Raw genomic sequence first — 26,688 nt, forward strand, 5'->3', positions numbered from 1 at the left:
CTGTTTGTGCTTGTGGCTGGATTGCATTCCCTGTGGCTGGAATACACTCCCCGTGTGCATCCTGTGCTGCATGCCCAGACTCCAGCAGTGTCCAACCAGCATGCCTAAATATGTATATATTTATACCTGAGTGTTTATAAATATATATACAGAGAGAGTGGGACGTGCCAGAGCGCCGAGTGCACACCTTTGATACCTGCTGACAAATCAGAGTTGCTGATAAGGACGTGATGTGGTTTAGAGGACAAAAAAAAAGGCTGTAAATTCGGGGGGAATTTGTGATTCTTGGCTGTGAGTGCTGGCTCGTGGTGCATGCTCCTTCCTCCAGCCTTTGGATCCCGCGGGATTCATTCCATGTCACACTTGGCTGTGGTGGAAACGTTCTTGCCCATGAATTATATAAATATAGAGGATTTTAGAGCCTCTCCCGTAGAAGTAGAGCCCGTAGAGAGTAGCACAGCCCTCCCTTAATGCCCGGTGTAAAATAAACCTCCTCTGACCACAGGAGGGGACCAGGCAGCAGCAGAGCCCAAACGGGACAAACTCCCGTCCATCAATGACTTGGACAGCATTTTTGGCCCCGTGCCGTCCCCCAAATCTGCTGCTGCCACCGCAGAAGACAAGTGGGTCAATTTTTCCGATCAATCCCCGGAAAACGCGCCTCCGGAATTGTCGCCCCGGGAAAAAGCGCCGTCCCCGCCGGCGGCCGCGGGCAGCCCGGCCAGCGCTCCGGCCGAGCCTCCCCGCCCGCTGCCCTCGCCGCTGCAGCTGGAAGACGCTCCCAAGAAGCTTCCCGAGCAGCCCCACCTTAAGGATGATTCCGCCGAGCCGGTCGCCTCTCCCAAAGATTTTGGGCCGGGCCAAAGAGCCACCCCGCCGCCCCCTCCGCCGCCCACCTACCGCGCGGTGGTGTCGTCCCCCGGACCGGGCGCCAGCACGGGAAGCACCAGCGGTACGTGCTGTGAGCTCGGGTGTGCTGCCGTGTGGCCGTGGTGACCCTCCCGCCTGGCTGTGTCCCGCCCGGCCGTGCCCTGCTGCCAGCGTGTGTCCTGCGCCTCCCGTGTCCCTCCTTCCCTCTGCTGCCCTGGGGCCGGGAGCCTTTCCCAAAGCTCCCCGGAGCCCTTCCCAGCCCCAACTGGGCACGGGGTTGTTGTTGTTGTTGTTGCTGCGGTGGTGTCCTCTGTGGGGATAGAAGTGGTTCAGGTGAAGCGTCTGAGCGAGCCTCAGATGCAGGGTTGGGTTTTTTGGTTTTTTTTTTTTGATCACATCCTCTCGTCCCGGTAATTCCCAGGTGGGAATGGTGCTCGGATCTTCCTGGCTCTGAGTGTGGATGGGGAGATGTGTTCCAGAGTGAGCCTCTCCCCCGGGAGAAGCTGCTGGCTCTGCCTGCCTTCACCTGCTTAATTATAAATGTTCATTAAGGCAAACGAGCCGGGGGAGGCTCGGTTTACTCGCACTCCTTGCTTGAGGAGCTGCAGCCTGAGCCTGTTCTTTTAGGGCCTGAGCCCAGCTCAGCCCCGTGCTCCCATCCTGCATCCACCAAAGGTGATTTTTGGGGGAATCAGAGCCTTGAGGAACCTGCACTGGTGGTGGGGTGTGTGTGCAGCCCCCCCAGCTCCGTGTCTGACCCCTGCCACCCTCCTTGTGGGAGCTCGGAATTTGTGTCACTGCCCGGGGGATTTGTCACCTCCAGGAGCGTCCCCTGAGCGTGGCTGGTGCTGCAGGTGTGGCTTTGCTTCAGTGCTGGTGGCTTTTCTGTGCTGGCTCGGGGGGGTGGGCAGGGTCCCTGTGGGGGCTGCGGTGTCCAGCTGGAGCCGGAACTTCTCCAGGAGCTTCCAGGAGCAGGAAACACCAGGATTCGTCCTGCACCGCTCTCCAGCCCGTTCCCAGCTGAGCACAGGATGGAGACGTGCCAGGGCTCCCCCTGTGGGGGTGCGTGGATGGAGAAGCCTGTCCCAGAAGATCCTCATCCCTGCCCCAGGAATTTCTCCTGTCTCAGTCTGGGCAGCAAGCTGGGAAATGAAAAATGAAAGTGTGGACACAGCCACACAAAAATGGTGCAAATCCTCCAAAAGCTGCAGCAGGGTGTGCGGCACAGATCCAGCACCTGTCCCACCCCTCCCACCTTTCCAAGGCTGGTTTTTGGGTGCTGTGGAGCAGAGCCACCCCAGGATCTCCTCCTGCCTTCAGAGCCCGTGGGTGGCACCAAGGCAGGGCTGGAGGCCTGTGGAAGGGCTGGGTTGGAAGGGATTTCAAAGCTCGTCGTGTTCCAACCCCCTTCCACCACCCCACGCTGCTCCAAGGCCAGCATTCCAGCAGATTCCTGATTCCATGCTGGTTTCCACATGCTGTCAGTTTCTGGTGTAGGAAATACCCAATCCCTGGATGGAAGTCCATCTGGCCAGGCTTTGGCTACCTGGTGGCCACAGAACCCTCCCTACAAGGCTCCATCTTGTGTCACTCAGTCCTGCAAAGTTATTTTCCCTCTATTTCCTATTTTGTCAGGCTTCTCTTGGGATAAGGAAGGAAAAATTCAAATTTTAGTTCCCAAATGAGGCTTTGAAATAAAAGTGGCTTGAATTTTGGAGTTGTGCAAAGGAATGACTGGAATTTACTTCCTTTAAGCCAGGCCCTCTCTTATCTAAGCCTGCTCTCCTTCACCTCTTCTTGTTTCTATAAATCCCGCTTTGGTCTTTGCTTAATCTGAGCTATCGCCCAAAGAACTCGGGAAATTATTCTCTTGTAAGTGAGAAAATTATTAAGTTGCCATCTCATCAGTCTGAGCCATGGAGCTGCTGAGCTCCATGGAAGTTGGTGACAAACACTGGCTCAGCTACGCTGGCACTGAGCTCTGAGTTCCCTCCCATTCCTGCTGCCCTTCACGTCCTGGTGCCCCCTCTGCCTGCTCTGTACAGCTCCAGTTCTTGCTGGGCTTCTCCTGGAAGGAATTCGTGTGTGTGGAGCAAAGCAGGCTCCTGGATCTCCTGTCAGGCCCCTGTTGGAATTCCCATTTGGTCACAGGAATCCCCCCCTGCAGCAGGGCCAGGGACTGTGTGAGCCCTGAGCTCAGCTCCCCTTCTTCGGGAGGGGAGCGGGTTGGGAGCTCTGTTGTGCTCCCAGCAAATCCCAGAGCCTTCCTCTTCCACCCTTCCCCTTCTTTGCTGAGCCAAAGCTTCGCCCTGTGACGAGGACCCCTAATTCCCAGTTGTGCCACCCCTGGAGCAGTGTTTCATCTATCATCCCATCCCTCCTGCCCGTACTTTTTGGGAAAGCTGTAAGACTCCTCCCACGTCAATTTTGCGAAGGGAAGCGGGCACTGAGCAGCCCCTGCCAGGAATCCACGGGCATCCACCATCCTGGAATGTTCCACGCGCAGCTGCTGGGCTGTGCCACCACCACGGGGAGCTCCTGGGGCTCTGGGGTGGGCAGCAGCGGGGGCAGAGCCTGCGGGGCACTCACGGCTCCCGTTTGTTGCAGGTTCCTCGTCCCCGGCTCGCCCCGGAACGCCGCTGGCCACGTGCGGCACCCCCCCGCCGCCGCCGCCCCGGCCCCCGTCCCGGCCCAAGCTGCCCCCTGGCAAACCCCCCGTCAGCGATGTGGTACGTGGGGAGGGGCTGGGGGCACGGCGGGGCCGGGACGGGGGCTGGCGGGTGGCATTCCCAGTCTGGAATGGGACAGCGGAGCGGGGCGAGCGACCCGCGGTCACCGGGGTGGGCTGGGAGCCCCGAGGATCTGTGCATTCCCCGTGGGAAGGGCTGTGCCGCCTCTGCTCTGCCAGCCGGGTGATGCCAACCACGGTCCTCAGTCACGGCGAGGGCAGGGAATGGGCTGAGGTGGGAACGTGCCCCCGGGAAGGGTTTGGGGGCAGAGCAGTTCCAGCCTCCCAGGAGCGGTGCCCGGCGCAGGGCTGTCCTGTGTGCCACCCCAGGCTGCTTCAGGTAAGGCGTGAGGGTTTGGGGGTTGATGCTGAGGGTATAAAACGACCCCCAAAGGATCCCTAAGGGCCTGGGGAGCTGGCACCTGGTGGGCACTGCTCCCTTCCAATGCCCGGCCCATTCCATCCATCCCACGGCCCCTGGGGCTCCCACCCTCAGTGTGGATGGGTGGGGATAATCTGTTTTCCCAGCTCCAAGCTAAAATGCTATTGGTACTAAAACAACTCAAGTCATTCCAATTTTTCCTCTGGGGCACTGGCAGAGCAGTCAGGAGGGTCCAGGCAAAATTTTACTTGTTGGATGCAAATGTTTCTGTGTGGATTTTCTTTAACTTTGTGTTATTTTATGTTTCTCTCCAGTCCAGGCCTTTTAGCCCTCCCATCCACTCCTCCAGCCCTCCTCCGATAGCACCTTTAGCCCGTGCTGAAAGTACTTCTTCCATATCTTCCACCAATTCCCTGAGTGCAGCCACCACTCCCACCGTTGGTAAACACACGCAGCACTGCTGTTCTTTCACCTTTCCTATTCCTGAGGCCTTTTCATTCGCTAGATCATTCCTTGGGGCTGGATTTGTTAGTTTTCATCAGGATTTGAAATGCTAAAAGGGATTTGAGGGGGGTGTGGATCAGGAGGGTGATGCTGCCAAGGGAAGATTTTCCAGATGTTGTGGGAAATGGATGTTTGGTGAAAGTCAAGGGAATTGCAACAGAAAATGCAGTCCTGGGCTGTAAACTGGAGCAAAATAAGCTTTTTTTGCAGGGGATGCTTGTGCCTGGAGGGGAGTGGGGCTGGAAGCCAGACCTTGGGATCCAGGGATATTAAATCTCTTGGAATGTCTTAAATTCACATTTGTCCTTAAAGCAGTAACAGAAAAGGGGTCTTGGAAAATAAAGTGGCTCTTCCCAGCCGCTTGGCACTGTCCTAGGGCAGAACGGAACGCTGCAGTTTCCTTTCGGAGGGGCGTCCTGGAAAAAGTGGGGTTTGCCAAAACCCCGGGCTGAGATGAGGAATGGGAATCGAGTCTGGCTGGCAGCTCCCAGCTCCAGGCGCTGGGTCCCCCCACGCCTCCCCTTCATCCCCTCCGTCCCCTCCTGTCCCCTGTTCCTGCTGCCGGTGCTCCTCCTCCTCCATCCCTGGCTGCCAGCCCCTCGCCCCTCGCTTCCTGCGGCTCCATCTCCTCCCAGGATCACCTCCCTCCTTTGTCTTTTCTTCCCAACCCTCTGGAAAACCTGGCCTGGCGGGAGTTCCCGTGCGCTCGGCCACCGTGCTGGCTGCAGCGTTTGTCACCGCTGTCACCGCGGGGAGCGGTGCCACTGCCACCAGCCCCACCTGCGGTGGCCGGAATGTGCTGGCGCCAGCCGAGCCCTCCCCGTGGCTTTGCTGCAGTCTCGACCGCGTCTCCGTCCCGTTGTCACTTCACTCTCAGGTGTTGTAGGTGCTCGTGCCTGTTCCGGCTGTCGGTCACTGTCACAGCACCTGGCTGGAAAAAATGTCACCAGGACAGTGAGCCCTGAGCGTCCCCTGTGCCACAGGCCACCGCTGGTGGCACTGGCAGTGGCCTTAGCGGTGCCAGAGGGCACGGTGGCCACAGGGACACGGCGTTAGGGGAGGGGACAACCAGGCTGAGGACAGGGACAGTCCCAGGGGCTGCAGGAGGCTGGGAAGGGCGATGGGAGCGAGCTGAGCTCTGCCACCTCAGCTCCCTCAGGCTCTCCGTTTGGATTTCTTCTCTCATATAGTTTTGGGATCCAAAGGTGCTCTTTGATGATTTAGTGACCTCCCCGTGCTGGGCTGGGGGGAGAAGATGGGGGTCCCACAGCCTCCATGGACCTTTCCTTGGAGGAGATCCAAAATCGGGGCTCTGGGGTCACCCCTGACCAGGGAACTCCAAACAGGACAGCCAGGAGGAGCATCCCAGATTTTGTAGGTGTTGCGCTTCCAGCTCCATGCATAGATTATGCTGAGTGGGAAGGGACGCGTAGGGATCATTGATCCAACTCCTGCCTTGCACAGCCACCCAACATTCCCACCCTGGGCATCCCTGGGAGCACTGTCCAAACGCTCCTGGAGCTGCTCTGGCAGCCTCGGGCCGTGCCCATTCCCTGGGGAGCCCGGGCAGTGCCCAGCACCCTCTGGATGAGGAAGCTTTTCTGCTGGCATCCAACGTAAACCTTGGGAAAAGCTGGATGGGGCACAGGCAGAGACAGACAGGGTTTGGGGTCTGCATTGGGAAAGCGCCTCCTTGTCCCCACCAAGGCAAGGGTGGCCACTGGTGCTGGGTGAGCATCCAGGAAAACCCACAGCAGAGCAGGGACAACTTCCAGTTCCCAAGAGAGGAAAAGCTGGGCTGGGAGGTGTGCAGGGATGGGCAGGTCTGGGATCAGGGACCGCTGCAGGTCCCGGTGGGCTGGGACACTCCAATCCAGCTGGGGCTGGAGTCTGGCTCCACCACATTCCCCATCTCCCGTTCCCTGTGGCAGAGTCCCACGGAGTTTGTCCGGGAGCACGGGCAGGGCTGTTCCATCCCCGTGTCCTCCGTGCTGTTCTGGTGTGCTTTCCTCGTTGGCTGCATGTCAGTCTGGACAATTCCTGGCACAGCAAGGAGCTGTTTGCTTCCCGTGTCGCTGCCCCTCCGTCTGTCTCTGCGTTGGTACAAGTGCGCTGCTTGGTTTCACTTGGGATCCGTGTTTTCATTCTTTTTGTGTTCTTTTTTTTTTTTTTTTTTTATTTCTTTCTTTCTTTCCTTTGCGTTTCTTCTGCTTGTGTTATCAGAGGATGATGCTTTTGTTGACAAACTGCCCGCGTTTGAAAGGCGCAGTGAAACGCCGGCAGGTACTGTACTAGCAGGGAGTTTTCCAAGAATTCCGCCTTCGGAGCGGCACCCACCGCTCGCAGCACCTTGCATGACAGTTTCTCAGTGACTCAAAGGACTTGGAGGTGGAAGGTTGGCACCTCCCGAATTCCGAAAGGTTCATTTAGCAGCTCTAAAAGCTGTTTGCCCCCGCCCCACTCCTGCCGCCCTCACATCCCGAGTTATTCCAGCGTGGTGCCTTTGGAGGCGGTGGGAGCGCAGGGAGCTGGCTGTGACGGGAAGGAGAAGGCTCCAGCTAGGATCCGCTGCTCTGTGTGCGTGTGTCCGGTTCTCTGCAAGTGTCGTGTCCTGAGTTGCGAGAGCAAACAGCCACGTGTCACTGTCCCTGAGTGTCACTGCGGGGTGGCATGCGGAGCAGCATCCCGCCGGGAATGCTGAGCTCCGCGCAGGCAGAACCCGGAGCGCATGAGCCGACAAACCTCTTCTACCGTGGCCAAAAAAAGCGAGAGCACCCCTCCAAACCGCTCACCCAGCGGGCAGAACGACTCTTCCATCTGGGCTTCCATAGCTTTGCTTCCCGCTTTCTGTCCCCCGAGCCAGCGGCCGGGTGTCACGCCCCTGTCCCTGCACGTGTGACCGCCCTGCAGCGCCTCGCCCCCTCCCCGTAGCGACACTAATGACCTGCTCTGTGACTCACACTGTGTCCTTCTCTCTCCCTCTCCTTAACCTTTCCCATCCCGCTTCAACTCCTGGCCATACAGAGAATGAACAGCCTTCCCTCGTTTGGTTTGACAGAGGAAAGTTTTATTTGACTTTCGAAGGTAAGTAGTGCAAAGCACACCCGGTAACCACTCGCTCCCCTCGCTCTCTCGCTCCCGGGGTTCCCTTCCAAGGCTCCATCCAATCCAGCTTTCCAGGCTCCATCCAATCCAGCTTTCCAGGCTCCATCCAACCCAGCTTCCCCTGCGGAATGCTATGCCTAATTAGATGACATCGCCAGTCCGACCGGAATCGTTTTGATTTGATTTGTGCCATTTGTCCCGCTGATCTCTTTTTTTTACTCGTTGATTTCATTAAAAAAAAAATCCGACCCAAGCAAACCAAAAGCCCAAAGGAACGTTGCGAATATTCCCAGACGAAGGTGAAAACCAGGGAGCGGAGCCGCTTGCACTGCCGAGGAACCTGACTGGGCCAGCCAGGGCTGTTCCCTGCTCGCCGCACGCTCCCGGAGCCGGCTGGCTGTGCTGAATTCAAACCCAGAGGGCGCCGCGTCCGCTCCTCCTCCCCACCTCCCGGCCCGCTTTCGGGCAGGAAGGGCTCCGGGAATGCGCTGGCACCGCCAGCACCACCCCGAGCTGTGCCAGGTTGTGCTGCCGGGGTGCTCGGTTGGAGGCGCTGGAGGTTTTGGGGTCCCTCGTGGATGAGGGGTGTTGGGGAGGATGCAGGGAGGGGAAAACCTCGGTTTGGGGCCGATGGCACCTTCTCCGAGCAGTGTCACATCCCAGAGAGGACAGCCCCCCGAGGCTTTGGGGGCAGCTTCATCCCGCAGGCACGGAGCCAACACTTTCCTTTTAACAGCAGAAGGAAAAGCAAGGGCTTGCCTGCAGCGGGGAGGGGTTCCCGCAAATCCCAAGGAAGCACCTGGGAGCTGCTGTGGTGCCTGCAGGCAGAGCTGGGGCATGGTTCCGTGTGGGATTCCCAGTGTCCCCTCCTGCAAAGGACATGCCCAGGGTGGCACTGCCTGGCTGTGGCATGGCCCGGGATGGCACTGCCTGGCTGGGGAATGGCCCGGGATGGCACTGCCTGGCCGGGGAGCTCAGGAGTGGCCCAGGGTGGCACTGCCTGTCTGGGGAGTGGCCCGGGATGGCACTGCCTGGCCGGGGAGCTCAGGAGTGGCCCAGGATGGCACTGCCTGGCTGGGGAACTCAGGAGTGGCCCAGGATGGCACTGCCTGGCTGGGGAGCTCAGGAGTGGCCCAGGATGGCACTGCCTGGCTGGGGAGTGGCCCAGGATGGCACTGCCTGGCTGGGGAGTGGCCCGGGATGGCACTGCCTGGCTGGGGAGTGGCCCAGGATGGCACTGCCTGGCTGGGGAGTGGCCCAGGATGGCACTGCCTGGCTGGAGAGTGGCCCAGGATGGCACTGCCTGGCTGTGGAATGGCCCGGGATGGCGCTGCCTGGCCGGGGAGCTCAGGAGTGGCCCAGGATGGCACTGCCTGGCTGGGGAGTGGCCCAGGGTGGCACTGCCTGGCTGTGGAATGGTCCGGGATGGCACTGCCTGGCTGGGGAGTGGCCCAGGGTGGCACTGCCTGGCTGTGGAATGGTCCGGGATGGCACTGCCTGGCTGGGGAGTGGCCCAGGGTGGCACTGCCTGGCTGTGGAATGGTCCGGGATGGCACTGCCTGGCTGGGGAGTGGCCCAGGATGGCACTGCCTGGCTGTGGAATGGCCCAGGGTGGCACTGCCTGGCTGTGGAATGGTCCGGGATGGCACTGCCTGGCTGGGGAGTGGCCCAGGGTGGCACTGCCTGGCTGTGGAATGGTCCGGGATGGCACTGCCTGGCTGGGGAGTGGCCCAGGATGGCACTGCCTGGCTGTGGAATGGCCCAGGATGGCACTGCCTGGCTGGGGAGCTCAGGAGTGGCCCGGGATGGCACTGCCTGGCTGTGGAATGGCCCGGGATGGCGCTGCCTGGCCGGGGAGCTCAGGAGTGGCCCAGGATGGCACTGCCTGGCTGGAGAGTGGCCCAGGATGGCACTGCCTGGCTGTGGAATGGCCCGGGATGGCGCTGCCTGGCTGAGGAGCTCAGGAGTGGCCCAGGATGGCACTGCCTGGCATGGGCTGCTTGGGATCATGGAGCAAACCCATCCTGGTGACAGTGATGGCTGAGCAGCAGCAGAAGGCAGGGATCAGTGTGGGGACTGGGGGTTGGGTCCTTCCTTTCCTCCTTTTCCCAAGGTCCCCACTCTGACAATTCCCACTTTTCACGTGCCTGCTCCAATGGCATCTCCCAGTTTAGACCCAGGAGGGGTCATGCAGGAGCTGCTTCCTCCCGGTGCTCAGGACAATTTTGCTGTTTCCAGCCAAAATCCCTGTTTGGGTTTCCTCTCTCAAGGGCTCGTTGGGAGCTCTGAGAAGAGCTGAGGACAGCAGGGACAGCCTTATCCCTCAACATGAATATTCCAGCTCCACGTTCCCCCCGCTCTGTGCTTCCTCCCTGCCCCTCGCTCAGTCCAGCACCAGCGCTGCGCATTTGGGGCTTTTCCTGTGCCTTGGAATCTTAACCTTGTATTGGAATTCTTGGGCTTGGTTCTGGTGGTGTGAGTGGTCTGGAGCTGGGGTGGGATTATCCTGGGAATGCAGGAGTGTGGCACTGCCCCAGGATCACCCCACAGCCCAGCAGGGAGCTGTCTCACTTCCACACGCTGGATTTCCTGATGGATCTCTAAATATTTAAGCCCAACTTGAAAATAAAAAAGGATAAACTTCATGTGCAGGGAAGTGAGAGGAGATCTGCTGAGTTTGGCATCTGGAACTCAGGGCATGGAATGCCAGAAGGGAAATAATGGTTTCTTTATGGATTTGGGTTTGTTTCTGTGTTGTTTTTTTGTTTTCTTTCTTTCTTTCTTTTTTTTTTTTTTTTCTGGTGACAAGATCCACGTGTTTGATGAACGTGGGGCAGTTTGTCCCTGTGTGGAAGGAGGTGTGGTGATGCTGTCATGTTCTGGGATCCCTGGCTACTCCACAGCTGCATTTTCCACCTTTTGTAGGGAAAAATAAGGCAAATTAAGCTGGTCTGCTGCTTATGGCTGAGTCCAAAGCTCCATAAAGTGGATCTATTTTTTTTTCCTCTGTTACTATTAGCTCATTTGTGCAAATGAAATGTTTATAAAAATGACTTTTGAAGCAGGAGCTGAAAAGGCAGATTTGGGGTGGACCTGTGCCAGAGCAACTGGATTTGTCTCTCAGATTTCTGGACAATAATTGCAATGTTTATAATAGTTTATACTTTTCTTTTTTAGTGAAAACATGAGTGTAAAAATTAATTTATTCCCTGAAGCCATGAAGAGAAGGATTTATGTATTCATGAGGGAAGGGTGGAGGGAACCAAGAGCCCCAATTCCATCCACATGACCTTCAGACCATTAGAAATGAGGATGTTTTGTTGTTGTTGCTGCTCAGATGGACTCACATTCCCACATCCCAGCTGAGCCTGGGGATCCAGGAGACCTCCCTGTTTATTCCTGATTTTTCATCCCGGAGAATCAAGGATACAGATGCAGAGGGACAGAGGGAAAAGGAGAAATGAAAAATGAGGAGGAAAGCGTGTTGCTGTGGCACACCCCTGGCCCACATCCCATGCCCTGGCGCAGGGTCCAGGCAAAGCGCAGCTGGAATTTGCGCATTTGGGAAGTGGGGCTTTCCTTCTCCAAGGAATGATGATCCCATTGCCAAGCCCTTTCTTGTGCCTTCCCTACGAGACAAGCCTGAGGCTCCTCTGCTGGTTGGCACCTCCAGTTCCCCCCTCCATAGCCAGACTTGGTGGGTGGTTTTGGATCCCTTCTGGTGAGGCCACACCTCGAGTGCTGTGTCCAGCCCTGGCCCCTCAGTTTGGGAAGGGTGTTGAGATGCTGGAGCACATCCAGAGGGGACAAAGAGGCTGGAGAGGGGCTGGGGACACAAACCCTGTGAGGAACGGCTGAGGGAGCTGGGGGTGCTCAGCCTGGAGAAAAGGAGACTCAGGGGTGACCTCAGCACTCCCCACAGCTCCTGAAAGGTGCCTGTGCTCAGCTGGGGCTGGGCTCTGTCTCCAGGCTGCACTGACAGAACCAGAGCACACAGGCTCAAGCTGTGCCAAGGGAAATTCAGGTTGGAAATTGGGAAAAAGCTTTCCCAGAAAGGGTGATAAAGTTCTGGAATGGCTGCCCGGGGAGGTGGTGCAGTCCCCATCCCTGGGTGAGTTTAAAAAGCCTGGAGGTGGCACTGGGTGCCAGGGTTTAGCTGAGGTGTTGGGGCTGGGCTGGACTCCATGATCTTGAAGGTCTCTTCCAACCCGGTCATTCTGGGATTCTGTGAATTTCCAGGTGGATGCAGTGGGACTATCCCACTGCCGGGATATCGGCTGTGTTTGATGCTCTGAGGGGTTGTTGCTCTGGGTGGGGAGCAAGGATTTGCTCCCAGTGGTGCCTTTGGGAAGGATTTTTAGAAAATGTGTTGTCCTGCATGCACCCTCAGTCATGGGGTTTTGGGGTGTGGTATCCCACGGTTTTGGGGAGCTGCCCGTGCCTTCATCTGGAACTGTGTCTGCTCTTCAGTGGGAATTCCACCAGGGAATCCCAGATGGATCCTGGGCTGTGGACTCAGGAGCAGGAGGCTCTGGGCTCGTTAGGATAATTAATGTGTGTGTGGCCGTGGGTGAGGTGCTCCAGCAGCCCATCCCGGAGCAGCGGGATCCACTCCCTGAGCACCCCCATCCCGGGCTGCAGCTGGAATCCCGGATTCCCCCGAGCCTCTTTGGGTGTGTGACCGACAGGGACACGTGTGGCTGCATCTGTTTTTGACACTTTTAGGCTGCATTAGGCATTGGAAGGGAAAATCCTTCATCTGTGCCTCTAGGAAAGAGCACTTAGGATTTATCCATTAGCGCCTGGGTGCCTTGGGGAGGTGTGAGGATTCCTCCTTGCTGGTGGAAACCATCACTTCTCCCACTAATGTACCCAAACTCAAAGTGTCATTGAAGTGACAGAAGTGCTTCCCCTGGGAGATGTTGCAAATCCCAATTTCCTGCTCCCAAACTCCTGTTTATTCCCAGGGGCAGCAGCAGAGAAAGAAGGGAAGGGATCATTTCTGAGGATGGCCCAAGCAGAAGGGCTCACCAGGAAAGTGATACGTTTTGCTCAGCTTTGCTTCCCCCTTATCCTCTGCCTGTGGAAGGCTGCCATTCCTGGAGCTGGCTTTGGAATTCCTGTGGCTTTGGAATTCCTACAGCTTTGGCTGGAGCTGGCAGGTGCTCGTATGCTCCGAGCAAACCCCGGGCTGGATCTGTCCCCCTTTCCACCCGCCTGGCAGGGATGGTGATGGACTGAGGGGATCCCTGGATAAGCTGCAACTCTGGAGTCCTTTGCTGTTCTTTTTTAGCTGGTTTGGGGCAAAATAATCCTCGTGCTTCACCCAGTGTACAGGATGTGGTATTTAAAAAATGTTCCAAAATGGTTCATTGCAGGAGATAGACGAGGCTGAAGGGCGATGCCAGGGCAGGGAGTGACCTCTCCAGGATTTTTTGGGTGTCTGTGGGATCAACACCTTGGACATCTGGGCTGATCTTTGGATATTTTCCATGGGGAAGAGGTGTGGGCTTGGCAGTGCCAACCCCTTGGTGGTGGGCACAGGACTTGTGGTCCCCTAGAGGGTTTCCAGCACACCTGGAGCTCCTGAGGAGAACTTGCAGTGATGATTTCATCCTCAAATGTCTTTTGGAAACAACAATTTCTGGCCAGCAAAGGGAAACCCGTGTGTGATCCTGCAGGGCTGAATTATTTTAGAGCCTGGCAAGTGTCCAAGGATGCACAGCAACACCGAAGCAAGCTTTTCCCCTTTTCCAAATAATGGAATCCTAGAATGGTTTGGTTTGGAAAGAACCTTAAATCTCATCTTGTTACAACTTCTGCTATCCCAGCTGGCTCGTGTCCAAGCTGGCCTTGGACACTTCCAGGGATGGGGCAGCCACAGCTTCTCTGGACAACCTGTGGCAGTGCCTCTGTTTTTCCAGGTTTCTGATGATTTGCAGATTTCCTGTCGGGCACTGAGGGTTTCAGGAGCGAGTGGAGTGTGGAGGATGCTCCAGGCATCCACAGGGCAGGAGAGGAGAGCAGAGCAGAGTGCGCCTGGGATTGCAGGAGCCCCCTCAGCCTGGGGGGATATCAGGAGGACACTGCCAACACCCCGATCCCCAGGGGCAGCCCGAGCTCCCCGGGGGTGACACAATGAACCCCCCCAGCCCCTTTTTGCGGGGCCCAAAAAGCGACTGCAAAAACTGTCATGCAAAGCCTGCCGTGTGGCAGCCCCGCATGCTGCTCCCGCCTGGCCACCTCCATCCTTTTTCTTTGCTTGCTTTTGGCAGCGGGGCGGGGGGGAAAGATCATTTCTTTGAAAGCCTCATCTGAAGCCTGGGGGGTTTTTGGTGATCGTTTGCCCATCGAGTCAGGCTGGGGGGCACGGCGAGCTGCCGTGGTGCCCGGCAGATGCCAAGGGGTGCTGTTGGCTCTGTTGCAGGCTCGTCGCGGGGCCCCAGCCCCCTGACCATGGGGGCACAGGACACCCTGCCCGTGGCCGCCGCCTTCACTGAAACCGTCAACGCGTACTTCAAAGGGGCTGACCCCAACAAGTAGGTGCCGACCCCCGGGGGGGTCCCTGCGGTGGGGGCAGGTGGGGGGTGATGAGGGGTTTTGTCTGGGATCAGGAGGGGGACTGAGGCCTTCCTCTGGCTCTGGTCCAGGGGGTTTTCCAGACGCCTTCTGTCCCATCTGTGTCGCCAGAAACTGATGCCTTGTGAGGCTGCCCCGGAGCAGAGGCTGGGCAGAGTCACAGAATAAAGCAGGGATTGATCAAAAGGATCTCCTCCATGGATCCACCCTGGGCAGCACCAGAGCCCAGCCAGGGCTGCACCCAAGAGGAACCCAAATGGTCCCAAAATGCACGAGCGCTCCCGGGGGCTCTCCCTGGGATCAGCTCTGCTCCATGGGCACATTGCAGTTCATTGTCCCATTCCAGCTTTAGCCCGTGCACTCCCATCCTGCTTGTTTTTCTCTCTCCAGCCCACGTTGTTTGTGCTCCTGGGCCTGAGGTTTGGATCCTTTGTCCTTGGTGCCCAGCTGGAGCAGGAATTGTTTTGTCTCCCTGCTCTGTGCAGAGAGCTCACCATCCCCTGATGTGCAGCCCAGAGCCACACACTAAAGCAGCTCAGAATGTGAAAATATAAAAGCCAAACCTGAGGCATGAGGACAGGAGGTGGTGTGGCCTGGGGTGTCCAGAGGCAAGACACTGCTGCAGTGCCCCGTTTTAAAATGTTTCTGCTGTAGGAAAGGGAAGTGAGGACTTTGTGTGAGGAATCTCGGAGAGCAGCACAGGAAGGGTGGCGGGGGGGCTGCAGCCTTCCCCTCCCTTGCCTGGCCCAAATGGGATGGCATTCCAACAGAAACTTGGAGGGTTTTCCCACCCTTTAATAGATAAAACCCAAAAGGGCAGAGCGAAAACAAATTAATTCCACTGAAATACTGAATTGCAATACAACCCTGAATGACAGCAAAAATAAGAAGCTTCAAACAGGGTTTATTTAAGAAGATCCCTATCAGCCCTTGTGCTGTTTCTGCTCTCTCTGAGGCCACCAGAGGCTCAGGTGTGTCAGGTGGGGAAGGGGGGACTGTCCCCACACCATCCATGGTGCCAGCCCTCCCTCGCTGCTGCATTTTGAGCCCCCTTTGCTCCCCCTGGCTCTCTGTGCTGGGCGCTGCAGGTGCATCGTGAAGATCACGGGGGAGATGGTGCTGTCCTTCCCGGCGGGCATCACCCGACACTTTGCCAACAACCCCGCTCCAGCCGTGCTCACCTTCCGCGTGCTCAACTTCAACAGGCTGGAGCACGTCCTGCCAAACCCCCAGCTCCTCTGCTGGTAAGCCCTTCCCCCAGCAGCATCCCAGGGGAAGGTGGGATTCCGGGAAAACAGGGTGTTTGCCAAAATATATGGCCTGAAGCATCTTCCTTGGAAGCATGCGCTGATTTTGGGAATGAAACTCTCAAACCCTTAAATGCTTGATGAAATCCCAGAACGGTTTGGGTTGATAGATCATCAGAATTATCCTGATATGAGGATTATCCCATGGGCAGGGACACCTCCCACTGTCCCAGGCTGCTCCAAGCCCCAGTGTCCAGCCTGGCCTTGGGCACTGCCAAGGCTCCAGGGGCAGCCACAGCTGCTCTGGGAATTCCATCCCAGCCCCTGCCCACCCTGCCAGGGAACAATTCCCAATTCCCAATGTCCCATCCATCCCTGCCCTCTGGCAGTGAAGCCATTCCCTGTGTCCTGTCCCTCCCTGCCCTGTCCCCAGTCCCTCTGCAGCTCTCCTGGAGCCCCTTCAGGCCCTGCCAGGGGCTCTGAGCTCTCCCTGGATCCTTCTCCTCTCCAGGTGAGCATCCCCCAGCTCTCCCAGCCTGGCTCCAGAGGGGCTCCAGCCCTGCAGCAGCTCCGGGGCCTCCAGCAGGGCTCCACTTCCTCCTGATGTTGACCCCAGAGTTGGGGCAACTCTGCAGTTGGGGCCTCACCTGGGAGGAGCAGAAGGGCAGAATCCCCCCCTTTCCTGCTGCCCACACTGGGGGGATCAGCCTGGGACTTGGGGGGTTCTGAATCCCCGTGCAGAGGGATCAGGACAAGCTGGAGTTGTGAGGGAGGGAGCCAATGTTCCTCTGGAGGTGGGATTGAATGCAGTCCCTGTGCTGTGTAGAACAGCTCTCTCCTGCCCAGGAAGGTTATCCAAAGGGTTCCTTCTCCTCTGTGCAGTGACAACGTGCAGAGTGACTCCAGCTCCAAGGAGTTCTGGGTCAACATGCCAAATCTGATGACTCACCTAAAGAAGGTATCGGAACAGAAACCTCAAGCCACCTATTACAATGTGGATATGCTCAAATACCAGGTAGGGGTTTTTTTGTGAGATAAAACTGTGCCAAAAAAAAAAAAAGTGCTAATTATGGCTGTAAAAATGGTAAATGTAAAATAAAAAATGGTAAATGTAAAAAACGGTGTTTCCCTAGTGCAGAGTGGAGCTATTGTGAGGTGGGGGCTTGTTGTCCCACTGTCCCTTCTGTGTGGCACTGGGTTGTCTGGCTTTAAGCCCGGTACTAAATTCAGTGGGAGTTCAAGGTCTTGCTTCCAAATGCGATGTCTGCGTCTGTAAAATGGGATTTCTCCCTTCAGCCAAATGGAAACTAAATGTTTTTTCTGTCATTTTGGAAGGTATCTGCCCAGGGTATTCAGTCTACTCCATTAAACCTTGCAGTGAGCTGGCGGTGTGACCCTGCAAGCACTGACCTGCGCATCGACTACAAATACAATACAGAGGCAATGACCACGCCTGTAGCTCTAAACAACGTCCAGTTCCTCGTCCCCGTCGACGGAGGAGTAACCAAACTTCAAGCTGTGCTTCCTCCTGCCGTCTGGTAGGGATTGCTCATCCTGTCCCAGCCTGGAATCCCCATCCTACTGCAGGAGGGTCTGTGGGTGGGAGCTGGGGACCCAAACCTGCCCTCCTCTTGTAGGAGGAAACCTTTAACCCCACTCCGATTCCCTTTCTCTTGCCATTCCCACAAGAAAATGGTCAGAGATGAAGGGAGATGTGCAGGCAGCAGAGCATCAGCCTTTATTTTCTGTTTTGGCTGCTTTATCCAGGGTTTAGAGGGATGCATGGGCAGGCCCTGGCCCAGGGTGCCCAGAGCAGCTGGGGCTGCCCCTGGATCCCTGGCAGTGCCCAAGGCCAGGCTGGACACTGGAGCTGGGACTAGCCTGGGACAGTGGGAGGTGTCCCTGCCATGGCAGGGGTGGCACTGGGTGGGATTTAAGGTCCCTTCCAACCAAAGCTGTCTGGGATTCTGGGATTCATGGAAGGACGTGTGGCTGTTGCTGCCCTAGGCACAGGCACATTTCCATGTCTCTTGCTCACCTGCAATCCTCATAACAATCATACAAATATCTTGTTTGGAAAAGCCTCTTAAGACTATCAAGTCCATCCATGAACTCAGCACTTGAACGTTCACTTTTTCCTGTGAAACCCAAATCCAAGCTCCCAGAATTGCTGTTCCAGAGGGAGGCACCAGAGTAGTTCCCCCTCCTCTCTACCCACCCCCAGCCTTTAGCAAAATTCAAATTGCTGCTTGGCAATTTCTTGATTCCTACAGAAATGATCTTCTCCATGTGTTTTCAGGAATGCTGAGCAGCAAAGGATATTGTGGAAGATCCCTGATATCTCCCAGAAGTCAGAAAATGGAGGTAATCCTGCAAATATGCACGTCATTGCCTTGGAATCCTTCAGGCAGGCACGGACCCGCTGAGGGTGCCGGCACACGAGCCCAGACACTCCAGTTCCTGCTGGGGCTTGCTGGGGACAAAGTTATTTAATTTTGGAGCTCAAAAGGCAAGGCTATGTGCCACCAGCGCTGCTTTGCCAGCCACCTTGGCATCCCGAGGGGCATTCACACAGCGGGCTGGGATGTGGTGGGGTGCCAAGTCCTTGGCTCCCCTCTACTCCGAGGCTGAGGCCCCGTTGGGAGGGTTGCTCTCTCCTACAAGGGCTTTTCCACGTGGAAAGCCGTTCCTAGCGCTGGGATGTGTGAAAAGCCGAATCCTGCTGGGGGAGGAGGGGGTTTGGCTGTGCCCCCGCGGGGATGCTGCGGGGCTGGCCCCGGTGGCGCTCTGGCCGTGCCCCTGTCCGTGCCGGGATGCTCCGAGTGCCCCTCCGCGCTCACCCGGCTCTCTTTGGGCTTCCGATCGCAGGTGTGGGCTCGCTGCTGGCGAGGTTCCAGCTGTCCGAGGGGCCGAGCTCGCCGGCCCCGCTGGCCGTGCAGTTCACCAGCGAGGGCAGCACCTTGTCCAGCTGCGACATCGAGCTGGTGGGCGCCGGCTACCGCTTCTCGCTCATCAAGAAGAGGTTCGCGGCAGGTGGGTGCCTCACCGGCGGCTCCTCTGGGGTGGCGGTGTCCCCGCAGGTCCCCTCTGGCCATGCCGGGATGCCGGGAGTGCTGGTGCCGTGGGTTTGCACACTGCAGCTCGGGCAGGGTGGGGACAGAGGGACAGCAGCTCCCCTGCGTGAAACAAATCCTGCTGCCACCTGCCAGCCTCGGATTTCACGGCTCATGCCTGCTCCTGCACGGAAGGCAAGGGCTGGCATCTCCAGGGCTGGCATCTCCAGGGCTGGCATCTCCAGGAAGAGCTTTTGTCCCATTACTGCAGAGAATAACGAGGATTTTTCCTTGTGCTCATGGCTGCAGAGAATAACGAGGATTTTTCCTTGTGCTCATGGCTGCAGAGAGTAACGAGGATTTTCCCTCATGCTCATGGCTGCAGAGAGTAGAGGATTTTCTCTCATGCTCATGGCTGTAGAGAGTAACGAGGATTTTCTCTCATGCTCATGACTGCAGACAGTAACAAGGATTTTTCCTTGTGCTCATGGCTGCAGAGAGTAACGAGGATTTTCCCTCATGTTCATGGCTGCAGAGAATAACGAGGATTTTCCCTCGTGCTCGTGACTGCAGAGAGTAACGAGGATTTTCCCTCATGTTCATGGCTGCAGAGAATAACGAGGATTTTTCTTCGTGCTCATGGCTGTAGAGAATAACGAGGATTTTCCCTCGTGCTCATGGCTGCAGAGAATAACGAGGATTTTCCCTCATGCTCATTACTGCAGAGAATAATGAGGATTTTTCCTTATGAATTTTTTTCCTCATGGCTGCAGAAAATAAGGAGGATTTTTCCTCATGGCTGCAGAGAATAACAAGGATCTTCCCGTGGGCAGGAAGGGCTGGTGGAGGTGGGTAAAAGCTCCCGGGAATCAGGGCTGCTCCCTCCCCTCAGCTGATTTCTGATCCCGTTTCTAGGTAAATATTTGGCGGATAACTGATGGAAGCTTATGCAAGTCTATGGAAAATACTATGGAAAATACCCAAGGACTGCTGTGCGTGGAACGGGTTTTAATTACAGTTTAAGGAAAATGAACTAAATCCTGCACTCGGGACATTTCTGTTGGAAGTGTCGACAACTTTCAGCATTTTTTTTTCCTTGGAAAACACCGTCTTGACCAGTCCTCCAGTATTTACTTCTAGATGTAACATTGTTAATGGTTTTAAAATGTAATTATTGTATTTGTAAATTGTACTCATTCCAGTAAGGCTGTATTTTGGCAGTTAGACACTTGAGTTTTAGCATTTTACCATTCATGAAATGGATGTAATTTAAACTGTGGTATATAAATCTAATAGTAGTACTGTTGAATGGCACAATGCTTACAGAGGTAGATTGCATTTTGTCAATATATACAATTTAAATACGATACTGGTAGCTGTTATGAAGGGGGTGCCTCATCAAAAGAGAGTTCAGTAGGGCCCACAGGCTGGTTTAATTTTCCTTCAGTCCTTAGTACGTCTCACAGCAATCAATAAAGAGCTCAACCTTCAGGTTTAGCTGGTTTAACTCCAGAAAAATAGTCTTGGAAAGGTGGAGGTTCCTAGGACAGTCTCCCAGGAAGGAAATCTCACTTCTGCAGAGAGTATTTACTCCAAATTTGCAGCCCCGTGTTCTCTTACAGCTGCAGATTCCCTGTTGGAATCCCAGCAGCGTTTCCCTGCGCCGTGCCCGGGTATTTTGTGGGGATGCAGATGAGGAAAGAAGCAGCAAAGAGGCTGGGTGGTCCCTCTGAGCTCCCAGCACCGGCACAAAATGTCACTGTTGGGTTCGAGGATGCGTTTTCCGAGCTGCCTCCGGACGTTCAATTGCGTTTTTGCATTGCTTTGCTGGCTTTTTTCTGCCTTTCTCCCCCATTTTTGAAAGCTCTACGGGTTTAGAAAATGCTTTAAAGAATGGCAGCTGCACCTGCTTCTCTATTTTAGCACTCAGGCAGGAAAATGTGTATGGAAAAACACTGGGAAAGAATTCCCCAGGGAGCAGGAGCAGCGTGGGGGCTGTTTGATATCAGCCAGGGCAGGAGCCCAGCTCGCCAGCATTGGGAGCAGCTGTCTTGTAGAGATGGGAAAACACATGGAAGTGCTAAACTGGAGAATGGGGGACAAAATATTATCCCTCTGTGTTTTCCCTGTCCCACTGAGTCCCACTGCTCATTCCTGTGGATCTCAGCCCACTCCTGGCAGCACGGTGAGAGTGTTGGTGGCGTTCATGGTGCTGCAGCTGCTGAGCTGGGCTTGTTAAACAGGAGAATTTGGCAATCTTGGGAAGAAAAATGAAGGAATCTTTGTGAAATTAAACACAGATGCACAGAGGAGCACCCATGAATGGGGTGCTGGGACTTTGGGAATGTGTAAGGTGACAAAAAGTGCTGATTTTCCAAGTGTTGCCAGGATTACAGTGGTGCATTTACATTGGCAAACAGCCTGGGCATGTTGGGAAGTTCTTGCTCACGGGGCAGTCTGATGAAGGAAAACAGAGATCTGTGCCCATCTTAAGAGACAAGAAGGAAATGTGGGGATATTTCAGGTTGAGGTGGCTTCCAGGCTGAGATTTGGGGAGTGAGCTGTGTGTGAGTTGACCGAAGGCAGCAGCAGGAAAGGAAAAGCACAATTCACTCCTGCAGCTTCCCACATCACAGATTTTGGGAGTGCACTCCCCAGTGTTCCACTCCATGAATGATTTTCCCCTGAACTGGAAATGTGTATAAAGTGTGGAGCTCACCCTTTTCTGACACAGAAATATAGGGACAAACCCTAAGAATCAGGTTTATGGTGTGTACAATTGCTCCAAACCCATCCTTCCAAAAGAGATCTATGGCACAGACCTGAAAAAAAGGATTTATAATGTAAATATTACCAGAACATAGAGATTTTACTTTATATTTCATTTGAAAGACAAGGTGTTTACATTAGCATTGGGTTTTTTAGTGCTTTTTAAACAGAAAAACCCATAACCCAAAGCTCCCAAGCTCATCCTGTTTGAGCTGGTGAACAAAACAGAGGTCACTTTTTTTGGGACACAGCCCTCATGGCCTGGAGAGAGAGATGGGAACAGCCTGGGACATTTTGTCCTATTTCTGGGACATGTGGGATGTGCCAGCACTCCCAGCCCCACAGGGACACAGTCCCAGCTCCGGGCACTGGCAGGTGACACCAACCCTGTGACACTGGGACCAAAAGCAGCGATTTGGGACAGGTTTTCCCATCCTGCTCTTGCCAGTTTTTGGCAGAGTGTCTTCTCAGAGTGCCCTGGGGTTTGTTGGGAGTTTGGTGAGAGCAACTGGCTGCAGAGAGGGACCTGTAGTGCTCAGGGCATTCAAGCTCTGCAGGCTTCACCTCAGCTTTTAGGAAGGAAAATCTGTGTATTTTCAGGGAATTCATCTGTTTGGGGTTGCCTGCCCCCTCAGAGAGCAGGGAGGTGAAATGGCACTGATTTGGTTTCATACAGATCCCAGACTGGTTTGGGTGGGAAGGGATCTTAAAAATCATCCTGTTCCACCCCTGCCATGGCAGAGACACTTTCCTCCATCCCAGGCTGTTCCAGCCTGGCCCTGGGCACTGCCAGGGATCCAGGGGCAGCCCCAGCTGCTCTGGGAATTCCATCCCAGCCCCTGCCCACCCTGCCAGGGAACAATTCCCAATTCCCAATGTCCCATCCATCCCTGCCCTCTGGCAGTGAAGCCATTCCCCGTGTCCTGTCCCTCCCTGCCCTGTCCCCAGTCCCTCTGCAGCTCTCCTGGAGCCCCTTCAGGCCCTGCCAGGGGCTCTGAGCTCTCCCTGGATCCTTCTCCTCTCCAGGTGAGCACCCCCAGCTCTCCCAGCCTGGCTCCAGCCCTTGGAGCATTCCCAGAAGGAAGCACCACAGCTCTGTTTCCCAGAGGGGCTTTTCCCAAGTCAGGCTGAGGCTGGAGAGGGGCTCAGCCCTCTGGCACTGCCCAGCCCTGGCCGCCCTGAGCTCAGCAGCACTAGGATCCATCTGGGTGAACAGAAGGATAAATAAGGAGGCATTCAATCATAAAAATGGGAATGCATGCACAGAAATGCTTTAGCTGCTTTCCTTCCGTGGACGTTTCCCTTCAGATTCTGTCCCCATCAGCCTCTCCCAAAGGAACTTGCCCCTGGGAATTTGGCAGCCCGCACCTGCAGAGTCAAGGTCCCACTGGCAGAGCAGGAGAGTTTTTCCCCATGGACACTTTCAGACTTGGAATCTTACATGGCAGGAGCAGGAAGTCATTTTTTGCCGCCTTTCTGCTTTTTGTTGCAAACTGTCACAATTCTCAGCCAGCTCACGGTGCTCCTCACAGGAGACCTTTAAGAGCAGTTTTCTGCATTAACAATATTTCTTAATAACTCTGAAATCTCTCAATAGTAGGAAAAACCACCAAATAACGAGCTTTTCATTTGGTGTCTGCATTTGTTCTTAAATATCACTGACCTGTTTACGTCTTCTTGGTTTAGTTGTCATTCAGTATTCCAGTGAAATTAATTTGTCTTCACTCTGCCCTTTCAGGTTTTATCTATCATTTTTTAAAACTTAAGTGGGAAAACCCTGCCAGTTTCTGTTGGAATGCCCTCCCTTTTTAGCCAGGGATGGGAAGGGAAGGTACAGCCCCCCTGCCACCCTTCCCGGGCTGCTCCCTGAGATCCCTCCAGCAGGAGCATCCTAAAAAAAGTGTCACCACCTCTTTCTCCCAGCAGAAGCATTTTTAAATGGCTGGCATGCACTGAAAAGGTGACAGATTATAAATTTACCTAAGAGAGAGTCTACCATTTTTTCCCTACCCTTTTGTGGGTTTTATGTGAAAATTTCTTTGTTTAAACCCCTAATTTTGAAGCTTGTAATGACCAAAATACGTAACGCCATCCTGTTGTACTTTCCAGGTTAGAAATTACTGTCTCAAAGATTTCACTCCATAGCCAGAATTCTTCTGTTCCTCTTTTCCTCACAATTTCCCAAGGAAATGCATCTGTGTAGAGCCAGGGATGTTTTATGATAATCAGGATTATTCCAGTCAGGATTTTAATTCTTCTTTCACTGCAAGGCAAGGAAAAGATTTGCAGGAATACGCCCTGCTCCTGCCTGGCTTCCCTTGTCCCTTTAGGAGGGATGATGCTGCTGGCAGTGGTTCTTGGAACCACGAATTGTTGGTGTGATGCTCTTCAAAGGCTTGGGGACAAGCGGGATGTGCTGGAACACACCAGATCCCAGTGAAACTTTGGGGATGCCTTTTTCATCCATTAGAAATCCCAGGTTTTCTGGGACAGCGGGAAATGCTGTGGATGTGCTGCCCCCATGTTGGGTTCCTCATCCATGCAGGAAGGGGTTTTTCGCTCCCAGGCGTTCTAGGGTTGATGAAATCCCCGGGGTGCTTGGATGACATGAAACAAACGGAGATGTGGCGCGGTCTGAGCCAGGATTTGAGTCGGGATGTGCCGGGAAGCTCCCAGGGCTGGTGGGAGGAGGGCCCAGGATGTGGGACAGCCCCACTGTGACACCCCAGCAGTGAATCAGATATCCCCAGGTATCACCCTGGACCACTTAATGAACTCCCTCGTGTATAAAATGTTTATAAATATTTGTGGATGAAGATACACAGGTCTATTTTTAAGATTTAAGTTAAATAAGTTAATGAATGGCTGGCCTTTTCTGCCTAAACGTGCAATGAGATATATTATACCTTTAGTCTACGATGGCCTAGGTACTGCTTAGTCTGTGATGAAAACTTTGCTGCTTTCCTACTGTTCTCAGAGAAAATAAACAAAAAAAAACAAAAAACCAACCTATAAAAGACGTACAGGTTTGTTGCACAGGGACTACTGCAGCGAAGCTTTGTATTTGACCACTGGTAATATGAATGTGTCGTATTGACTTGTTGAAGATAATCATGAAACAACATATTTTAAATGTTACTTGCCTTATAGATTAGAGTACGACTATGTGGATATCATTTTTGTAAATACTGTTTTTTATAAATGTCTCTCCTCCATCCTCCCCGTCACCAGTTTCACCGACTCTCAAATATGCAATTATTTACCATGCAGAGCGTTGTGACAAAGAAACCCCCACATCAGAACAAAGTCTATTCATTCTATACATGAGAACCACATGAAATACCCAACTGAGTTGCAATTTAAATGTGATGATTATTTTTTTTCCCTTGAAAATAAACAAAAAAACGTAAAACATTTCCTTTTCTGAGCCAGTTTTGCTTCCACGTGCAGGAGCACCCAGAGGAGCGGGCAGAGGGACTGAAGGCTGGCCTAAAAAAGGGTCCCTGTCCCAAAACCCACCATTGCTGCTGGAGTTATGTGCGGTGTCCCAGCATGGGGACAGGTCGAGGGCGGCATGTGGGGACACATGAGGAGCCACAGGGACCGCGGGGATGGATGGAGCTTGAGGGAATGGACCTGAGGGATGTGGGACTTGGGGGACCTGTGGAGGCCATGGGGACACGGGGAGTCTGTGAGGATCCACAGGGATCACGGGAATCTGTGGGGGCTATAGGGATCCACAGGGATCACGGGAATCTGTGGGGGCTATAGGGATCCACAGGTATCACGGGAATCTGTGGGGGCTATAGGGATCCACAGGGATCACAGGAATCTGTGGGGGCTATATGGATCCACAGGGATCACGGGAATCTGTGGGGGCTATAGGGATCCACAGGGATCACGGGAATCTGTGGGGGCTATAGGGATCCACAGGGATCACGGGAACCTGTGGGGGCTATAGGGATCCACAGGTGCCATAGGGACCCACAGGGGCCATGGGGACATTTTGGGGAGCTGTGGGAATCCATGGGGGCCACGGGGACCTGAGGAGGTCACAGGGACCCTCAGGAGCCTGGAGAACATAAAGGAGCTCTGGGGACATTTGGAGGCCATGGGGCCACACGGAATCTTTAGGTTTATGTGGGGACATGTGGGGACATTTGGAGGCCATGGGGCCATGTGGAATCTTTAGGATTATGTGGGGACATTTGGAGGCCATGGGGCCACACGGAATCTTTAGGATTATGTGGGGACATTTGGAGGCCATGGGGCCACGCAGAATCTTTAGGTTTATGTGGGGACATGTGGGGACATTTGCAGGCCATGAGGCTATGTGGAATCTTTAGGTTTATGTGGGGACATTTGGAGGCCATGGGGCCACGCAGAATCTTTAGGTTTATGTGGGGACATTTGGAGGCCATGGGGCCACTCGGAATCTTTAGGTTTATGTGGGGACATTTGGAGGCCATGGGGCCACTCGGAATCTTTAGGTTTATGTGGGGACATTTGGAGGCCATGGGGCCACGCAGAATCTTTAGGATTATGTGGGGACATTTGGAGGCCATGGGGCCATGTGGAATCTTTAGGTTTATGTGGGGACATTTGGAGACCATGGGGCCACGCGGAATCTTTAGGTTTATGTGGGGGTATGCGGGAGCTGTGGGGATATGTGGAAGTTATGGGACCATGCAGGGACCTGTGGAAGCCGTGGAGACACAGAGGGACCCGTGGAAGCTGCAGGGATAAGTGGGAGCCATGGGATCCTCTGGGAATCCAGAGACCCGTGGAAAACATGCAGAAGTCATGGGAACCTGCGGGGACTGCAGGGACACAGAGGGAGCTGTGGGGACACCAGGGACTGCAGGAATACGTGGAAGCCATGGGGACACACAGGGAGCTGTGGGGACACCAGGGACTGCAGGAATACGTGGAAGCCATGGGGACACACAGGGAGCTGTAGGAATACGTGGAAGCCATGGGGACACACAGGGAGCTGTAGGAATACGTGGAAGCCATGGGGACACACAGGGAGCTGTGGGGACACCAGGGACTGTAGGAATACGTGGAAGCCATGGGGACACACAGGGAGCTGTAGGAATACGTGGAAGCCATGGGGACACACAGGGAGCTGTAGGAATACGTGGAAGCCATGGGGACACACAGGGAGCTGTAGGAATACGTGGAAGCCATGGGGACACACAGGGAGCTGTAGGAATACGTGGAAGCCATGGGGACACACAGGGAGCTGTAGGAATACGTGGAAGCCATGGGGACACACAGGGAGCTGTAGGAATACGTGGAAGCCATGGGGACACACAGGGAGCTGTGGGGACCCGTGGGAGCCAGGGGCACCTGTGAGGGCTGTGGGGACACACAGGGGCCGGCGGGAACTGCGGGGAGCCGGGGAAGCCGCAGGAACTCACAGCCGTGAGGGTGGGAATGGCGGGGAAC

General features: G+C 54.9%; 1 protein-coding gene across 8 annotated transcripts in view; it reads left to right on the forward strand.

The window, feature by feature from the left end:
* The window catches only part of SGIP1 (SH3GL interacting endocytic adaptor 1), a 62,960-nt gene extending 38,740 nt beyond the window's left edge, over positions 1-24,220 (forward strand). For 3 of the 8 annotated variants that reach the window (XM_068199000.1, XM_068199001.1, XM_068199003.1), the window contains 12 exons: positions 506-952; positions 3,478-3,599; positions 4,295-4,421; positions 6,708-6,767; positions 7,509-7,568; positions 14,017-14,128; positions 15,257-15,412; positions 16,298-16,430; positions 16,751-16,953; positions 17,715-17,779; positions 18,284-18,448; positions 19,384-24,220. In XM_068199000.1, coding sequence (XP_068055101.1) covers positions 506-952; positions 3,478-3,599; positions 4,295-4,421; positions 6,708-6,767; positions 7,509-7,568; positions 14,017-14,128; positions 15,257-15,412; positions 16,298-16,430; positions 16,751-16,953; positions 17,715-17,779; positions 18,284-18,448; positions 19,384-19,406 — 1,673 coding nt within the window. In that variant the 3' untranslated portion in view covers positions 19,407-24,220. Of the gene's footprint in view, positions 1-505; positions 953-3,477; positions 3,600-4,294; positions 4,422-6,707; positions 6,768-7,508; positions 7,569-14,016; positions 14,129-15,256; positions 15,413-16,297; positions 16,431-16,750; positions 16,954-17,714; positions 17,780-18,283; positions 18,449-19,383 lie in introns of those variants that run through there. The other 5 variants (XM_068199002.1, XM_068199005.1, XM_068199004.1 and 2 more) reach the window with 3 other exon arrangements.
* The last annotated feature ends 2,468 nt before the right edge of the window (positions 24,221-26,688 follow it).

The sequence above is a fragment of the Anomalospiza imberbis genome, chromosome 9, assembly GCF_031753505.1.
Source record: "Anomalospiza imberbis isolate Cuckoo-Finch-1a 21T00152 chromosome 9, ASM3175350v1, whole genome shotgun sequence".
NCBI classification, from domain to species: domain Eukaryota; kingdom Metazoa; phylum Chordata; class Aves; order Passeriformes; family Viduidae; genus Anomalospiza; species Anomalospiza imberbis.